The sequence below is a fragment of the Schistocerca nitens genome, chromosome 1 (genome assembly GCF_023898315.1).
Source record: "Schistocerca nitens isolate TAMUIC-IGC-003100 chromosome 1, iqSchNite1.1, whole genome shotgun sequence".
NCBI lineage: Eukaryota > Metazoa > Arthropoda > Insecta > Orthoptera > Acrididae > Schistocerca > Schistocerca nitens.
Genome location: NC_064614.1, coordinates 530,307,820 through 530,325,504, shown reverse-complemented (window position 1 = coordinate 530,325,504; position 17,685 = coordinate 530,307,820). Strand labels below are relative to the sequence as shown.

The window sequence follows — 17,685 nt, the reverse complement described above, 5'->3', positions numbered from 1 at the left end:
GTGATCTCTTCCTCTGATTTCTTGCAATATTTTACAACCACCGTCCACAGTGTTCTATGATCTCTGTACGTCAGTACATGAGGTCTGCCTAGTCTGGTTTTACCTGTGCTTGTTTCTTCTCATTTACATTTCACCGTCAGACCACCAAAGTCGACTGGGGTAGCTTTATAAGGTTGTTACTGTGGTGAAATCCAACGACTATTCCATGTTCAGAGTCAGTGACCTCTCCTGACAGACCCTTCAGCTGTTGCTGCTTCTCTACTGTCAACACAATACTCCCCACCTCCTTTTATACTGGTAGATCTGCCTCTTGTGACATCTAGTGGTCAGTTCTGCATTACATATGGGTTTCTGTATACTTTCAATCAGATAGTGTATAAAAGTTAAGCGTAAAAAGTGTTTTATTAGGGAATTTGTGAAATTTGCAAGCCAAGCCTTATCTAGACTCAAGGGAAGAATTAACACGCCACTTTGTAAGAGGTCGTTGTGCTACAGTTGTGCAAAATAATCGTCGGGGATGAAGTGAGATCGTGCCATAATTGAGCTGTTTGATTTGTATTTCACAGGAGCAGCATTTAAACCTCCTACCCCCTCCCCTGACAACCTTGAGTCTGCAATTTTCCTGAATCGCTTGAGACAAATTTTTTGTCACCCCTAGTTCCCTTGCCACGCTAGTGGCCCTTCAATGATGTAATGGAGGTTGACGACACACCAGACTCCAGCCTACCTACCTTTTGGATGCTGTGATGATGTGACATTGTTGACATGTGCACAAACATAAACTAACGAATAATAGTCTAGTATCTAACTGTTTTGTTAGTCTTTTCCTGTTGACATGCCTGAAAATTAATTTTAGTGCCTGATGATGATGTGCATATAGCGTAAGTGCACGATGAAAGTAGCACTTATCTTTTGGTAAACTGAGCATGAATTCCTTTTCAGTTAATAACTTATAAGGGTTTACGTTTTCTGTAACTTCTGTTAATTAAATGTAATACAACTGAAATTTTGATGTGTTTGTACATCCAGGGCTACACTCCTCTACACCTAGCAACACAGTTTGGTTATGAAGAAATAGCAAACCTTCTGGTGAATGCTTATGGTAAGTTTGTGCTCTAGTAGTTATCATTTTGTGGGTTTTATTTTTGCACCAAAAAATTGTTTCATGTGCGATTTTATAATTACTGTAGTTGAACTGAGAAAGCGTTAAATTTGGCTCCAGTGTAACTGATTAGTGTCACTTGAGAAAAGGCCTGGGCAGAGAAGAAAATTGGGTCCAAATTTATTGCCTATTTTTAGTTGCCTGCAATTAATAGTTTCACAGATGATCACTGTTAGTAATGTGACTGGTGTTCAGTTGAAACAACTAAATGTCATAATACAGACACACTATAAGCTTTCATTCCTTTTCCAGCCAGTTATGTTGTGCTGAAGTAGTCACTGTACAATATTTGAGTTCCTACTCGTACAATGCTATTATACACTCTAAGACAAAAAAACAAGCACCATGAAGGGACTATCCAAATGGGGCAGGAATCAGTAGATATTATGTGCATGTAAAGACAGACAAATTATTATAATTTCAGAAAATTGGGTGATTTATTCAAGAGAAAGAGCTTCACAAATTGAGCAGGTCAGTAATGCGTTGGTCCACTGCTGGCCCTTATGCAACGAGTTATTCAGTATGGCATTGACTGATAGAATTGTTGGATGTTCTCCTGAGGGATATTGTGAGAGGGTTGGAGGGCCCTCCCCTACACCAAACATTCTCAATCAGGGAAAGGTGCAGTGACTGTGCTGGCCAAGGCAGGGTTTGGCAAGCACGAAGACAAGCAGTAGAAACTCTCTTCATGTGTGTACAGGCATTGTCTTATGAAATGTAAGCCAAGGATGACTTGCCTTAATGGGCAACAAAATGAGTTGTAGAATATTGTCGATGTACTGATTTGCTGTAAGGGTGCTGTGGATGACAACCAAATGAAATGAAATGTCATCCCACACCATCACTCCCGGTTTTCAGGTCATATGGCAGGTGACAGTCATGTTGGTATGCCACCGCTGTCTGAGCTATTTCCAGACACATCTGCAGCCTGAAATCTCATTAACTGGAGAAGAATTGTCTTCAGTGATGAGTCCCTCTTTGGCATGAAGCTGCACAGAAAGTTTTACTGAAAAGCAATTCACTGGTAAACCAGTCTTGATGTTGTTGTGCATAGTTACATGTAACAGCATAGACAGGCATTACTGGCTTCTGGGCTGCCGGTCTCTTTCTATGTTAAGTACACTCTGTCACACAGCTACCCAACTACAGTAGCAGCTGCAGCAGGTGAATGCTTTCCTGTGTCTTTGTGGTTGTACAAGCTAGTAATATGTCTGTTCTACCATGTGTGGCAATACGCAAAACTTTTGAGTACACGAAGATTCACAGTTTCTTAAGTCTGAGAGCATATTCCTTGAAGACTTTTGCTTCAAAACCACTGGGTTTAAAGTGAAGACACTTCAGACTGATTTTCAGCTTTGATGAGTGTTACATTAATATATTTGAGAATGAATGTATAAATTCTAAGCTCTTTGGAGAGACCTGTGCATAATGTTCGAGTCTCTACTTTAATCAAAGTAATTGCTAGTTTCCTTAGCAGGAAAATACCTCTGACAGTTGCCCCACAGAATCATTCCATGAAATGAATATTAATATTTATGCTCTAAAGAATTTATTGTTAATTATTGTTGTCATAAGTACATAATGAATGAATTGTGAATGCTGAAATAATGAAGCTAAACGCCATACGCAGTCACCCCACAAAGTTGTATAGAACAAGGTGTACAGAAACAACAAAATCCACAGTTATATGATAAATATTGTCATGGTAGTATCTAGTGTGTAAATGACCAGATTTTTAATCTTGCACATATTACCCAGGTGCTGACCAGAATCTACGTGACTACAGTGGGCGAAAAGCTCGCCAGTATCAGGCAAGCCAGGACACAAGTGTGTCAGCTGACACATTCCGCAGTGAGTATTTGCCTCAGGCTCCTGGTAATGCGAACCCTGAAGAATCTGACCAGGGACTAGGACTCCGCTTTGCTTCCACAAGGCGTTCTCGGCTCTCACTCCAAACCACTCTTTTTAAGCGTAACTCTCCTGCTTATAGATCACACAGGCTGCAATCATCTAACAAGTAACATCTGCATTTCTCAGCTGATAAGGCATGTGAGGACTGGTGTGATATTGGTCAGCTTGTTTTGCAAATCAGAAATGACTTTTCAACTTAACACAATTAACAACAATGTAAAAGCTTTTCATGTTTTTGCAGAGGAATACTGATGTAGTATATATTAAAACTAGCTTCTTTATAGTAAGCTTCCACATACTTTATCTTCAATATGTGCAGTAGTGTATCATTAATACTGTTTCTTCAGCTGTATTTCAGTTAATACTTCCTTTGCAGTTTTTTAACTAGTTTCTTTATATAGCCTCATTTGTGGCAAAAAATTGATTGATTGTGCTTGGTTTTGTCGAGAACAATGCTTAGAATGGATAGTTGCTGGTCTTGTGAAAAACCATCTGGTGAAAAACTGTTACATTACAGTAAATGTATCCAGGGGCAATGGTGAAATGCATGAAGATTAAATGAACACCTTGGCACCTTGATTTTTCTACTTTTTTTCAGATCAAAAGCAGGACAGTTCCTTCAAGATACTCTTGCTAGTTCCTTGCAATATTCTTGTTAACTGATAAAGTACAAACTCTCTCTTGATCGTATTTCTGATGAGTTGTTCAAGGAAAAATAATGAAGTTGAAGAAAATAACATCATTTTCATACAAACTGCCTCTTAAAGTCATGTGCTGTTTGAAAATATGGGATTTAAGTGATTTTTCATAGGTAAATAATAGGAAATCTCAATTTCATACAAATACTGCATAAAAAACCACTATTAGAACTAACATAAAACAATGAAAATTATTATATCTATATTTAAAGTGTGTATCATTATAGCAAGATCAGACAGAGCAATAAGCATATTAGCCTCTTGCTGCTGAGTGCTTTTTACACTAATTGCAGTGTACGTAAATTCGCCTAAACTGAAATTGGGCGTGGGGCAGATGGAATGGCGCGTAAAGGCATAAAGGCCTGTTTTGTTCTTTCGCAGTAATAAATATGCCATCTCAGTCACATGCTTATGGTTTATTACTAACATACAATTACCAATAAATAATGCTTACAGCAATTGAGGTGTTCTCTGGACCAACGACTTAACTGAAAGATCCTGAGATCAAGATACAGAGCACCAACAGTTTGAAATAGTTTCTTATTCTTTTCAAACTCTCAATGTGGACTAAATTCAAGTCAAGTGTAGATGAAATATTGTGTTTTAAAATATACGATATGATATATTTAAAAGTTACTGACTGATTTGGATTGATGTTAAGTGGTTGTTCTGGAGAATGCCTCAATTAGTGAATGGACAGTCAATTGTTTTCTTCTTACATATAATTAAGTATGTTGTCAGATACTTTGTTCCTTGAGAAAACAGCCATTTATTTACTGTCAAGAGTAAATTATGTCCTGCTTCTGTAAAATCTTTGAGGAATTTTTACATTTACATTTTAGTTAAATGGAAAGCTACATACTACCTGCCTGAAACATTTGTAAATTTGTAATGTACACTGTTGATTAGGTACTTTTCTATACAAGCAGTCTAATACTCTCGTAAAGTTACACACTTAGAAGATTTTTATGAGTGAATCTGGACCTGAGCAGTTGTTTCCTAGTTAAGCATGCTTCTGTATGTTTCGCGTTTCCTGTAGATGTTGATGATTCTTGATTTGAAATGTTAGTATATGACTCAGGTACAGGAAAATGGTGAAAAACACAATCCCAGCTTTGAGATCAGTGTCTTTAAAAAGTGTATATCACTTACAAAAGGCTGCTAGTCTATTTTAAGCATTGTTTTGGGGATACTTTTCATTATAAGGAAGCTTTGTAACAAATGAACAAGTTTTCAGTAGATGTAAAAACATGTAACTTTGATGTTTGTGGGATATTTTGTGAAACGGGTACTACATAGATGTAAACTATGTGATATCTTGTACAGTTAACAAATGTATGGTACTGAATGTTTTCAACTGAAGAGAGTGAATAGTGATTTTTCTGTATCTTTACTGTCGTTCATGTACAGCCCATATCTTATTACAAAATCTTAGAATTGAACATTTTTGATACAAAATAATTAGCACAGTTTGATTAACCCATTAAATTGTAATGGTAATGTGTAATTCATTGATCAGTCAGTGTTTTGTAATTGCTTTGGATGTAGTTTTGTGTAGTTTCAGGTGTTAGCTATTCCAAGTTGCATTCCAATTAATGAGGTATTCTTAATGTTCATAGTTTCCTACAAATGTACATATCCTTAGCAGCATGGCTAAATTATATTTATAAGAAGTAGAATGATGCTTTTAGAGTGTTCTATTAGACTTACCACAAACCTGTGTAATAATGTTGAACTAATTTGACACAGATGTTTTATTTTATACACTAAATAATGCAAGGTATACCTGCTTCAAAAGACTGTAACCTTCAATCTGCTTCCTTACTCCAAACACATTGTTTCCATTTCTTGTTGTAGTGCTTTTTGTAGTTCAATAATGTTTACCTTGAAACAGTTTTATTTATGCTTCTTTCTCAATTTACTTGTAGTTCTTGTAATGTAATGAATTCTGATTAATACTTGCTTGACTCTGTTTTCGTTGGAGCTGCATGATATATCACAACTCACTTTTCAAACATTATACACTTTTCTTTTGTTGTAGGAATCAAGGCTGCCGCTACAATGAGGCAAGTAGTTTGCTTGTCTTAAGGTTGTCGGTTCTTCTGTAAGTGTTTGTAGTGGGATTTTGTGCACGAAGGTCATGAATTATTATTCCATAATTCTCTAATGTTTATTTGTAAATATGGCATGTTTAACAAACCTTATTAATAATGTATTAGAGTGGTAAAGGGATAAAAATTGGTAACTGTTTTAAATGTAGCTTTAGATCACATAAAGGAAAATATGTATGGTTGTTGAACACATGAAGTACTTTCTCAAAACCTGATGTCTCTTATGATCTTACACTGTTGCTTTCAACTGTATTTAAAAATTCCAATTTGCAGTGACATTCAAGTTACACCAACTGCTGCTGGCTCATTGTATTCCAAGTTATGACAGACCTTTGCATAGAGAGATATATGTGCAGTTTCAGGAATTTTCTCACACTATAGTGCTATATATAATGTTCACCAGGCGTCTTGCAAAAAAATAAAAAATAAATAATTTATGAAAGCATTCTGTATTTTTTTTAAATAATAGCTGTGTAGGTCTACATGTTGATATTCGTATGCAAGCATATGTATTGCATACAGCATATATAGTAACAGGTACTGGTATTATTTTAAACCCTCCCATTACTCTTTTTCCTATTTCATTCAAAGACACTGACCAGAAGAATGATTACCTTTATGCATATACATTTAGCTTAATTGCAAGAAAAGAACATCACTTAAGAATATACTTAAATAACAAGGAGACAATATGGTTGACATCAAGCCACTGCCCTCCTAAAATTTACCAAAAACTTATTCATTGTCACCCTAACCAACTTTATCTTAGCCATAGCCACCATGCCAAACCAACTTCTATGGAAGTGAGAATGGCTCCATCCTGTACCAGTCTCTTCATGTAATACATGAAACAAGCATTTCTCAGCATGCAGCAGTTTGGTCCTTTCGTACAGATTATTCAATAACATCTTTGTAGTCTGGTCTCATTACTTTATATTAATACTTGTTCCATAGCTCATGAATACAACATTTCATAATGGTGTGGAACATGTCAACTTAACAAAAGTTTTCTTTACATAATACAGTTTTTTTCTCCTAGTTTATATCGAAATTATTATTATTATTATTACTATTATTTTAAATTACTACTTCATATCAAAAAATTCATCTACTGAGTAGAAGGAGTTATCATTCAGAAATTTTTTAAATTTGTTTTTAAATGCTCGTCGACTAACTGTCAGACTTTTAGTTCTATTTGGTAGATGACCAAAGATTTTTGTAGCGGCATAATTCACACCTTTTTGCGCCAAAATCAGATTTAACCCAGAATAATGAAGATCATCCTTTCTTGTAGTGTTGTAGCTATGCACTTTGCTGTTATTTTTGAATTCGGATGGGTTATTAACAACAAATTTTATAAGTGAATGTATGTATTGTAGAGGCTACTATGAATATCCTGAGTTCCTTAAATAAATGACTGCAAGATGACTTTGAGTGGGCTCCTGCTATTATTCTGATTACATGCTTTGATGCAATGAATATGTTTTCTCTTAATGATGAATTAGCCCAAATATAAAGCTATATGAAAGCAGTGAATGAAAGTAGGCATAGTAGGCTAGTTTACTGATATGTTTATTATCAGAATTTGCTATAGCGCTAACAGCGTAAGTGGCTCAACCTAAATATTTCAGCAGATCATCAATGTGTTTCTTCCAATTCAATTTCTCACCAGTGCACCCAGAAATTTTGAATATTCTGCCGTAGCAACATACTTCTGTTCAAAGTCAGTATATGTCAACGGTTTTATGCCATTTACTGTACATAACTGCATATACTGCGTTTTCTCAAAATTTAGTGAGAATCCACTTGCAGAGAACCACTTAACAATTTTCTGAAAGACATTATTTACAATTTCCATAGCTAAATCATGTTTGCTGGGTGTGCTGACTATACTTGAATTATCAGCAAAAAGAACTAGCTTTGCATCTTCATGAGTATTGAGTGGAAAGTCATTAATATATATTGAGAACACTAAGGGACCCAGTACTGAACCCTGAGGGATGCCATTCTTGATACCTCCACAGTTAAAGGACTCTGCTCATTTTTGCAGACTATCTGTGATCTTAATTTCAACCTTTTGCATTCTTCTAGATAAATATAGATTAAACTGTTTGTGCACTGTCCTACTCATACCACAATACTTAAGTTTATCTAGAACAATTTCATGATACACCTTGCCTTTGAGAGATCACAAAAAATCCTAATGGGTGATGTTCGGTTATTCAGAGCATTGAATATTTGATCAGTGAAAGTGTGTATAGCATTTTTTAAAACCAAATTGACATTTTGTTAGTTAGCTTCTCTTGAATACATTACTTTTTCAAGTATTATGGATAAAGCTGTCAGAAGTGAGATTGGGTGGTAGTTGTTAGCATCAGACCTGTCCCCTTTTTTAAGCCATGGTTGAACAATAGCATATTTCAGTCTCTCTGGAAAAATGACCTGTTCAGTGAGCTACTGCATATGCGGCTGAGAATCCTCCTTCTCTCTCTCATTTCTTAACATAAGCATAGCTCATTACTTGACAGCCATAGACTTATTACTCAGAACTTCATAGGATCACTGTGTCAGCCTTCAAAAGCTATGTCTTACATGGTGCATTTTAATAACCATTTCTCCACTGTGTTCATTCATACGAGTAAGTTTGTCATTCCCAAAATTCAACAGGATGGCAGCTGTATAGTAGTCTTGTTCACCTTCAAACTATGAAAACATTCTTCAGCCTTTTGATGAAGCTTAGAATACTCTCTTTGTTGTTCATCTCTGGATCAGAATGAAACTTAACTTGTTAGTTGAGTTTTTAAAGATGTAACAGTTGGAATTTGCTATGATTTTCTTCAACTGTAAGGTTAACTTCCAATTTATTTTTAAACACAACAAAAATGTATAGATTGAATTCGTAGATTTTTAATTTTTTTACAAACATGCTTTATAATGAATCAGATTTATAGGTTTGAAATAATATTTTTTTAATCTATTCGAGGAAGATAGCAGTAGTAAAAGAATGCAGTATCCTTTGTGTTTTGTAGTCCCTCTGTTTTTATATTGTATGTTGGTGCATGCAGTATAAATATCAACTGTATATGAGCTGCAAAACTACTTTCTGCATGGGATTATAGAATGGAATTTTCAAATAAGTTCACTGGTGTGTTTATCTGTTTTAAATCTACTAACAGCAATTTTTGGACTTAAATAGGGCATGTTTGTGTATAGTAGCTTGTGTGACCTAAGCATGGATGTCATGTTCTTTCTTGAGGTGGGTGGCATTTTCATTTTTAATCAAATTTTAGCTAACCGTAATGTCCTGATTATGAAATAACTTTCTTTTTTCTTGTTGCAGAAATCAAAGCAAGGAAAAAACAGGCAGGTAGGTCTCTTTCATTTCACGTCTTTATCAGTGTTATGTTCATTTGCATTCTGCCTCTGATGATCTTGTTAACAACAGAAAATTTAACCATTATCTTCCTTCCATATCTTGCATGAAAGTGTTTGCACAAATTAGTTTTCTTGCTTCATATTATCTTCCATAGCTAATGCCATTATGCCAGAAGAACATGGCCACATTTAATTGTGACTAGTAGAAGATGAATGATAAGGTGGTGACATAGTTATATTTGGCAGCATTATATGATAGTGAAACTGCCTGTTATTTTAAGTAAGTTATCCTGTAGAAATTGGATACAGCCATACTGGATAACTTGTTTTCTATTTTTTATGACATGGCAGTAAGATGTTAATAAATGCAAAAAAAACTATGTAAGAGTCCCAGTCAGTAGTGAAACTTGGAGAGGTGGGGGAAAAAGAAGGGAGGGGGAGGGGTTACGTTTATGTGATTTGAAACTGCATCTATTTCAGTGTTTCAGTTAATACTATTGACATAGTGGAAGGAAGGAAGGTGAGGGTTTAATTTTCAGTTGGTAACGAAATTGGTAGAGGATGAACTTAGTATAAAGTAGTCAGATTTGACAAATATTTCACTACAGATGTCTCTAAATTTATTGCAGAAAAGGACTTAGGATTCTTGAGAATTGGTTCACTGAATGTGAGAGTGAAGAAAACAACTGAAGCATTCAGCAACTTCTTAGGTGTAGGAATAAACAGCGACAAAATACATAAAACTTGGGGCTCAGCTGATAATATACAGCAGGTAAGAGAAATTTAGTATTGTATAATTGAGTGTACTAATTCTTCACATCAAACTGTAGAAACAGTAAAGGCAACCATTCATCTTATAACATAAGCATAGAGATAACATCACACGTGTGCGCGCACGTGTACTTACATACGTACATTTGTACCTGTGTGTGTGTGTGTGTGTGTGTGTCAGAGAGAGAGAGAGAGAGAGAGAGAGAGATATTAATATGGCTACATGCAAGCCATTTACAGGTATAGTGACTTTATATCTTTGAGAGGATTAGAGAGAGAGAGAGAGAGAGAGAAATATATTAATATGGCTACATGCAAGCCATTTACAGGTATAGTGACTTTATATCTTTGAGAGGATTATTCTTATTTCTATTACTTATTCCATGAACTCAGTGCTGATTAGAAAAAGAGATTTATTTTTAATGACAAATTTCAGTAAGTAATAAATATATAGGAAACAGCGGTTAGTATCCCTAGTTCCCTAAACAGGCTTTTGCAGGATGTTCTTCAGTTCACACCATGAACAATTCTTGTTAGACATTTGTGGACACAGAAAACTTTAGCTTGCCTTGATGAGTTAACCAAAAAACTAATCTCCTGTGATGTTATGGAATAAAAGTAAGTATGGCTAACTAGCTTTTTTATTTTTATATCACCTGTGTCTCACAACATTCGCATTGCAAATAGAGATCAGCTGTTCTGTGGTTTTCTCCTCCCATTTGAATTTATTGTTGTTGTTGTGGTCTTCAGTCCAAAGACTGGTTTTGTTCAGCTCTACTCTATCCTGTGCAAGCCTCTTCATCTCTGAGTAACTGCTTACTTTATTCATCTCTTGGTTTCCCTCTATGATTTTTATCCCACACACTTCCCTCCAGTACTAAATTGGTGATTCCTTGATGACTCAGAATGTGTCCTACCAACCAATCCCTTCTTCTGGTCAGGTTTTATCACAAATTTCTCTTCTCCCCAATTCTGTTCAGTACCTCCTCATTAGTTACTTGATCTACCCATCTAATATTAAGCATGCTTTTGTAGCACCACATTTCAATAGCTTCTATTCTCTTCTCGTCTGAACTGTTTATCATCCACGTTTCACTTCCATACATTGCTGCTCTCCATACAAATACTTTCAGGGAGGACTTCCTGACACTTAAATCTATACTCAATGTTACCAAATTTCTCATATTCAGAAATGCTTTTCTTGCCATTGCCAGTCTACATTTTATATCCTCCCTACTTCAACCATCAGTTATTTTGCTTCCCAAATAGCATATCTCATTTTGAATTTATTATCAAGCTGTAATCCCAAGAATTTAATTCTGTCAACTTCTTCTGTCTGTTAGTCATCATATTTTAGATATTCTTACAAGCTCTAAATTTCTTGTAGTCAGTTTTTTTTCTTCGGGTTTTAATGATGAAGTATTGACTAGGAACAATTTATCTATGTCCATAAAAATTTCATTAACTGATCTTTCTAAGATTATACTTGATTTGCTATTTATTGAAATTTTTGTGTCATCTGCAAACAAACTTTCAATAGTTCTCAGTTAGATGATGCCCGATGGATGAATCCATGTCTCTTTTTTTAATGACACATTTTGTTTCCTGTCACAGATATAAGTTTGAACCATTTTGCAGCATATCCTGTTACAGTATAATATTTTAATTTGTTATTTACACAGCCAGATGCCTTTGACAGATTGCAAAATACACAAGTAGCCTATTTATTGTCTAATGAATTAAGTACATTCTCACTGTATTTGTAGGTAACCTTCTCAATATCAGAATCCTTTAGATATCCAAACTGTGACATTTGCAGCATTTATTTGATGTCATATAACAGTGAATATTCCTGGTTGGAATAATATGTAAAATAATGGAAAGGAAACCACTCAGCTGTAGTGGGCTGATGCGTGGTGCATAGAAAAACATAACAGAAAACAGAAGTCACACTAGTTTTCGAGATCTTGCTCTTTTCTAGTAAAAGTACACACATCACAAACACCACTACACCGACACCAAAATGTACACCCCTACTGCTGCAGCAAGACTGATTATTGATTATCAATTATGGAAAGCAGTTGCCTGAAGTGATATAAGTCAGGAGGGGGTAGGGAAGGACATGCGAGACAAGGTAGTGTCATAGCATGAGGCAGATCTTTTGACAGATGATTCAGCAGCTACACGGCGAGATGTGAGGAGTTCAGAGGGTAGAGCATAAAAGAGTTATGGAGGGGGGGGGTGGGGGGAGGGTGAGAGAGGGAGAAAAAATTATATCCACATCACCGAAACAAGTCTTCTGCCACTCACCCAACCTACAGCATATCATTGTTCATCCATATTGCAGCCCTGCACCCCATGGCTCATTAACTTTTAGTCAATCCAGGTGCCAGACCTATCCCATACGTTCACCCACTGCCTCCTATTACAGTTCAGTCATAGACATTTCGCCACAGTAAAAGGAAAGGCCAAGTGTGAAAGCAGCTATGAACTAGGGTAGAGTTACTGCACAGCATTCTATGTGGGCTTGACAGTTAACCAACTGTCTACTTGCATGAACGGTGACAGTCAAACTGTGGTAAACCACAGGCTTGACCATCCAGTTGCTGAACATGTTGCACACTACACCACAAATAACTTCAGCAGATGCTTCACTATGTGGACAGTTTGGATACTCTCTTCTGCCTCAAGTTTTCCTAAATTATGCAAGTGGGAGTCATCTCTCCAGCAAATTCTGTACTGTCACAATCCCCTTTGCCCAAATCTCCACTAGCCTATTTCCCACTGTGTCACCTTACCTTATCAGTCCATAACATTTCTTCCCCATTGAGAATGTGAACTGCTTTCTTCCACCATTCTGCCTCCTCCCAAATCTCTCTCTCTCTCTCTCTCTCTCTCTCTCTCTCTCTCTTCCTCCTTTTATACCCCTCTCCCTTTCTCTCTCCCACCTCTGTCTTGCTCTTCATCTCCACCTTCCTTTCCTTTTCTTCAATCTTTCCCTTTCCTCCCCCTCCTTTTTCCCCTCTCTCTATCTGTTTTATGCTCTACCCCGTGAAATCCTTTTGTCTTGTTGCACAGTCACTGAGTCATCTATCCAAAGACCTGCCTCACTTTATTGCACTGTCCTCTCCTTGCCTCGTGTGCCCTCCCCTATGCCCTCCCACCTCCACCTGCCCAGGCAGCTGCACTCAGTAATCAATAATCAGCAGTCTCGATGCAGCTGTGGTAGTGTACATTTGGGTGTCTGTGTGGTTGTGTGTGTGTGATTGTGTGTACTTTTAATAGGAAACGAGCAAAAGCTCGAAAGCTGGTGTGAATTTTGTTTCCATTATTTGTTTCTATGCTGCACACTTAAGTCTGCTGTAATTGAATGGTTGCCTTTCCCTTATTTTACCTAATATTTCTTGTAAGGTGGTTAAGAAGCTGACTGTACATCACCTTTTCTAAAATTTTTGAGAATGCTGGCAAATATGAAATTAGATGGAAATTTAAACATATTTCCTTATCTCCTTTCCTAAACAACAGCTTAACTCCAGCACATTTCATCCATTTGAAAAATGTTGCAATGATAAATGACTGATTACACAGATAATGAAATATGTTACTAAATTCACAAGCCTTAACTTTGTTGATATTTCATCATAACCACAGAATTTTTTTATTTTAAAGATTTTAAGGTTGACATTACTTTTACAGGTATAGTGAAGGTCATGTCATATTACTGAAGTTATTTGTGATGACTGGTCTGAGATATTCAAAGGCAGTATCTTCTGGACCTGACAACCTCGTCTTTTCAGTAACAGTTATGAAATTCTTGTTACAAAGTTTTGCAACACAGCACACATCTGTTAAAAATGTATCATTTACTTGAAATGCTATCTGCTCCTCTTCGTGCTTGGTTGTACCAGTTTGCTCCTTCACTATATCCCTCATTGTCTTTACTTTGTTACATGATGTGACTATCTTTTTCTGGTAATGCATTTGCTTTGATGTCCATATTTCTACTTTTCATATTTTGCAGTATGTCTTGTAATGATCTACAGCATCAACATCAGAGCTGTTTATGACAGACAGATACAGTTTCCCTTCTGTTTTACAAGATACCTTTATTCCTTGAGTAATCCATGGCCTCTTCCAGTTTTTGCTCTGATCAGGTTTGGTATTGGGCTAAACTGCATTCAAATGAGGCAAGGACTTCGATAATAAGTGTTGTATTTTTCATTCATGCAATGAGTACTGCATATATCACTCCAGTTCATGTCTTTGAGGCGTCTCCTAAAATTATCAATTTTTGCTTTACTAACTGCCCTTGTGAATTTACATCAGTAGATTTTATATAAATGTTCAGTATTAACATTTAATAAAATGAACTGCAATTCATGGTCTGAGAGGCCATCTACTGTTGGTTTTGTAGTACAGTTTAGTTTGTTAGACCTTTCTATAAAGATATTATCGCTATTTGTTTATGTGAGCAATTAGCTACTCTAGTTGGAAAGTTTACAGTGGGAGTTTAGCTGAATGATAGTATTACTGACTGTAACAATTTCTTACTGGTAGATTTATTTTAAGAAAATCTGCATTAAAATTTCTTGATTGTTTGTTGTTAAATAGGACAGTATAACTTCAATATAATAGAGGGAAACATTCCACGTGGGAAAAATATATCTAAAAACAAAGATGATGTGACTTACAAAACGAAAGCGCTGGCAGGTCGATAGACACAAAAACAAACACAAACATACACACAAAATTCAAGCTTTCGCAACAAACTGTTGCCTCATCAGGAAAGAGGGAAGGAGAGGGAAAGGCGAAAGGATGTGGGTTTTAAGGGAGAGGGTAAGGAGTCATTCCAATCCCGGGAGTGGAAAGACTTACCTTAGGGGGAAAAAAGGATGGGTATACACTCGCACACACAAGCAGACATATATGTCTGCTTGTGTCTGTATATGTGTGGATGGATATGTGTATGTGTGTGTGTGCGAGTGTATACCCGTCCTTTTTTCCCCCTAAGGTAAGTCTTTCCGCTCCCGGGATTGGAATGACTCCTTACCCTCTCCCTTAAAACCCACATCCTTTCGTCTTTCCCTCTCCTTCCCTCTTTCCTGATGAGGCAACAGTTTGTTGCGAAAGATTGAATTTTGTGTGTATGTTTGTGTTTGTTTTTGTGTCTATCGACCTGCCAGCGCTTTCGTTTGGTAAGTCACATCATCTTTGTTTTTAGATACAGTATAACTTCAAGGTGATTTATGAACAGATTAAAGTTATCTGCAAGTGCTCAGTATACACATACTATTGTGAAGGATTTATTATGAAATTCAAGTTCAATCCCACTTCCTTTTGTATACTGATCTAGGAAAAACTTATGAATGTCTCTGTTTTTAAATTTATGAAAATTCCTAATTAATTTGTTAACTCCTCCTTTTTCCATTTCTGATCTGAAAAACCACGATTCTAACCTAAATCCTGTAACACAACACTTATCATGATCATGTAATGTTCAGACAGGCAGATTATGTCCACTGGGTTTTATGATTCTAATTCATCAATGCTTATAAGTAGTTCACTTATTTTACTTTGTAGCTCTCAAGTATTTTGTTGCAATAAAGATAGCTGGCATTTCACACTGACAGGTAAAATGGGTAGAAATAAAATTTCTACTGATCGCTGAAAATCTTTAACCAAAAGCTGTTTGTGCTGATGCAATAAGCCAGATTATATTATTTGGTTTCTTTCTCAAATTCAAGGTTTTTTCAAGCCTAACCTCTCATTCTTTCTGTTGTCTGTACCGTAAAAAAGGTACTTCTCTGGCACCTGTAATCACTGGTATTTTACGACTTTGGGACAGTGCCACCCATTTCAAATTTTCTGCTATTATTAGCCCAGCCAGCTTACCCTTCTCTTTTCTGTTGAGGTGGAGGCCATGCCTAGTATAATACTATCTACTGACAGACCCAACAGGAACCACACCAATATGTGGCCCTGCACCTGACATAAGCAGCTATTTCAAATGCAGATTAACTGTCCAGACCAAAAAGTACAAATGAGGTCAGTCATGGCATCTCAGAACAGGTACAAACTGTACATTGGTATCTCTAAAAGCTGATACAGTCTTTACCAGGCCACACTTTATACTTTACCCACTATCTCTGTCAATGCTAGCATTCAGCCAATCTACTATAACCATGGTGTCTCTCATGGTGAGGTCTTTGCAAAATGATCCTAAACCATCCTGCAGATTATCACCAGGTTTTAAAAAAATGGTGACCCAGTATTCTGATCATAGTTCATCCTGCAAAAGGTGGCTTACACCTCTAGCATGAGAACTACCTAACAGCAAAACATTCTTTCTCTTCACTAACTTCCCTGCTGTCTTACTTTTCAGTTTAATGCTGAATGTTTGTTGTGCCCTGTCTACACCTACATGTGACTGAAGGTCATTAATTCTTAACTGAAGCAACAGGTCAAACTTATTTTTCACATTCACCATGAAGGTGTCAGACGTAGTTGTAAGTCAGCTCCTTCAGCTACTTGTTGCCACTTCACATGTCTCTGTACCCTTCTCCCCCCTTAACCTGTCCACATCTTTCCTAGCCTTGGCTAATCCAGCCTGCAGGGCAGCAATTTTTCCCTCCTGTTTCACTATCTTCCTTTCTCTACCATGTGTCCTAAAAACTGCTGAAGACACTCATTTACTTTCCCAATTCCCATGCCACTACAGTTACCCCAATGGAAAAAACTGCAGCACCCATCTTACCACACTCCAGAACTAACTATTCTACATTCAACCAATATAAAAATAATACTTTGGTTAGAATAAGTCAATTAAATTAGTGATAAATAAGAGTACCTATACACAGGTGTATGCAAACAAACTAGTAGTGCAAAAGCTTTGAATCAAACATCTTAAAATTTACACTATTTTCCAGAAATGTGACATGGGCTCAGAGCCAAGACACCACCTCATTCCTTCACAACCACAATACCTCTCCCATCTGCTTCATGTGGTTCTCCTCAGCCCAGCATGCCACCTTCCTAGATGTCTATGTCCTCCTCTCTGATGGCTCCATCCACACCTCTGTCCATATTAAACTACCAACCATCAATAGCACAACCAATTTGACAGCTACCCTCCCTTCCACATCAAAAAATCCATCCAAACTGTATCTGCAGTGATAAGAACTCACTTACTTACTACACTAAGGGTCTCACAATCACAGACAGGCACTATCCCCAAGACTTAGTCTGCGAACAGATTTCCCTTGCCATATTCCCACACACAAGCAATCCTACCACAAATCCCAAGAAACTCAGCGACATCCTAATGTATCCCTGTCCCACTCCCAATCCCAACCTCATGCCACAAGGATCATATTCCTGTGGAAGTTGGAAGTGTAAGACCTGCACAATCCACCCACCCAGCAATTCCTATTCCAGTCCTGTCACTGGTTGATCTTACCCTATCAAAGGCCATGTGACCTGTGAAAGGAACCATGATATACCAGCTCTGCTGAAATCAGTGCACATCTTTTTATATTAGTATGATTATCAACCATCTGTCCACCACAATGAATGGCCACAGCCAGACTGACTGAGAGCTGTGGACCACACTGTGTGGCACAACATGCAGCTGAACGTAACATGCTTGATTTCAGTGGCT

At 36.9% G+C, this 17,685-nt stretch overlaps 1 protein-coding gene across 1 annotated transcript in view; it reads left to right on the top strand.

The window, feature by feature from the left end:
• The window catches only part of LOC126253564 (ankyrin repeat domain-containing protein SOWAHA-like), a 49,054-nt gene that overhangs the window by 7,369 nt on the left and 24,000 nt on the right, over positions 1 to 17,685 (top strand). The window contains exons 2-5 of the mRNA XM_049954982.1: positions 1,030 to 1,102; positions 2,921 to 3,013; positions 9,223 to 9,249; positions 9,887 to 10,029. Of these exons, the coding sequence (XP_049810939.1) occupies positions 1,030 to 1,102; positions 2,921 to 3,013; positions 9,223 to 9,249; positions 9,887 to 10,029 (336 nt within the window). The remainder of the gene's footprint in view (positions 1 to 1,029; positions 1,103 to 2,920; positions 3,014 to 9,222; positions 9,250 to 9,886; positions 10,030 to 17,685) is intronic.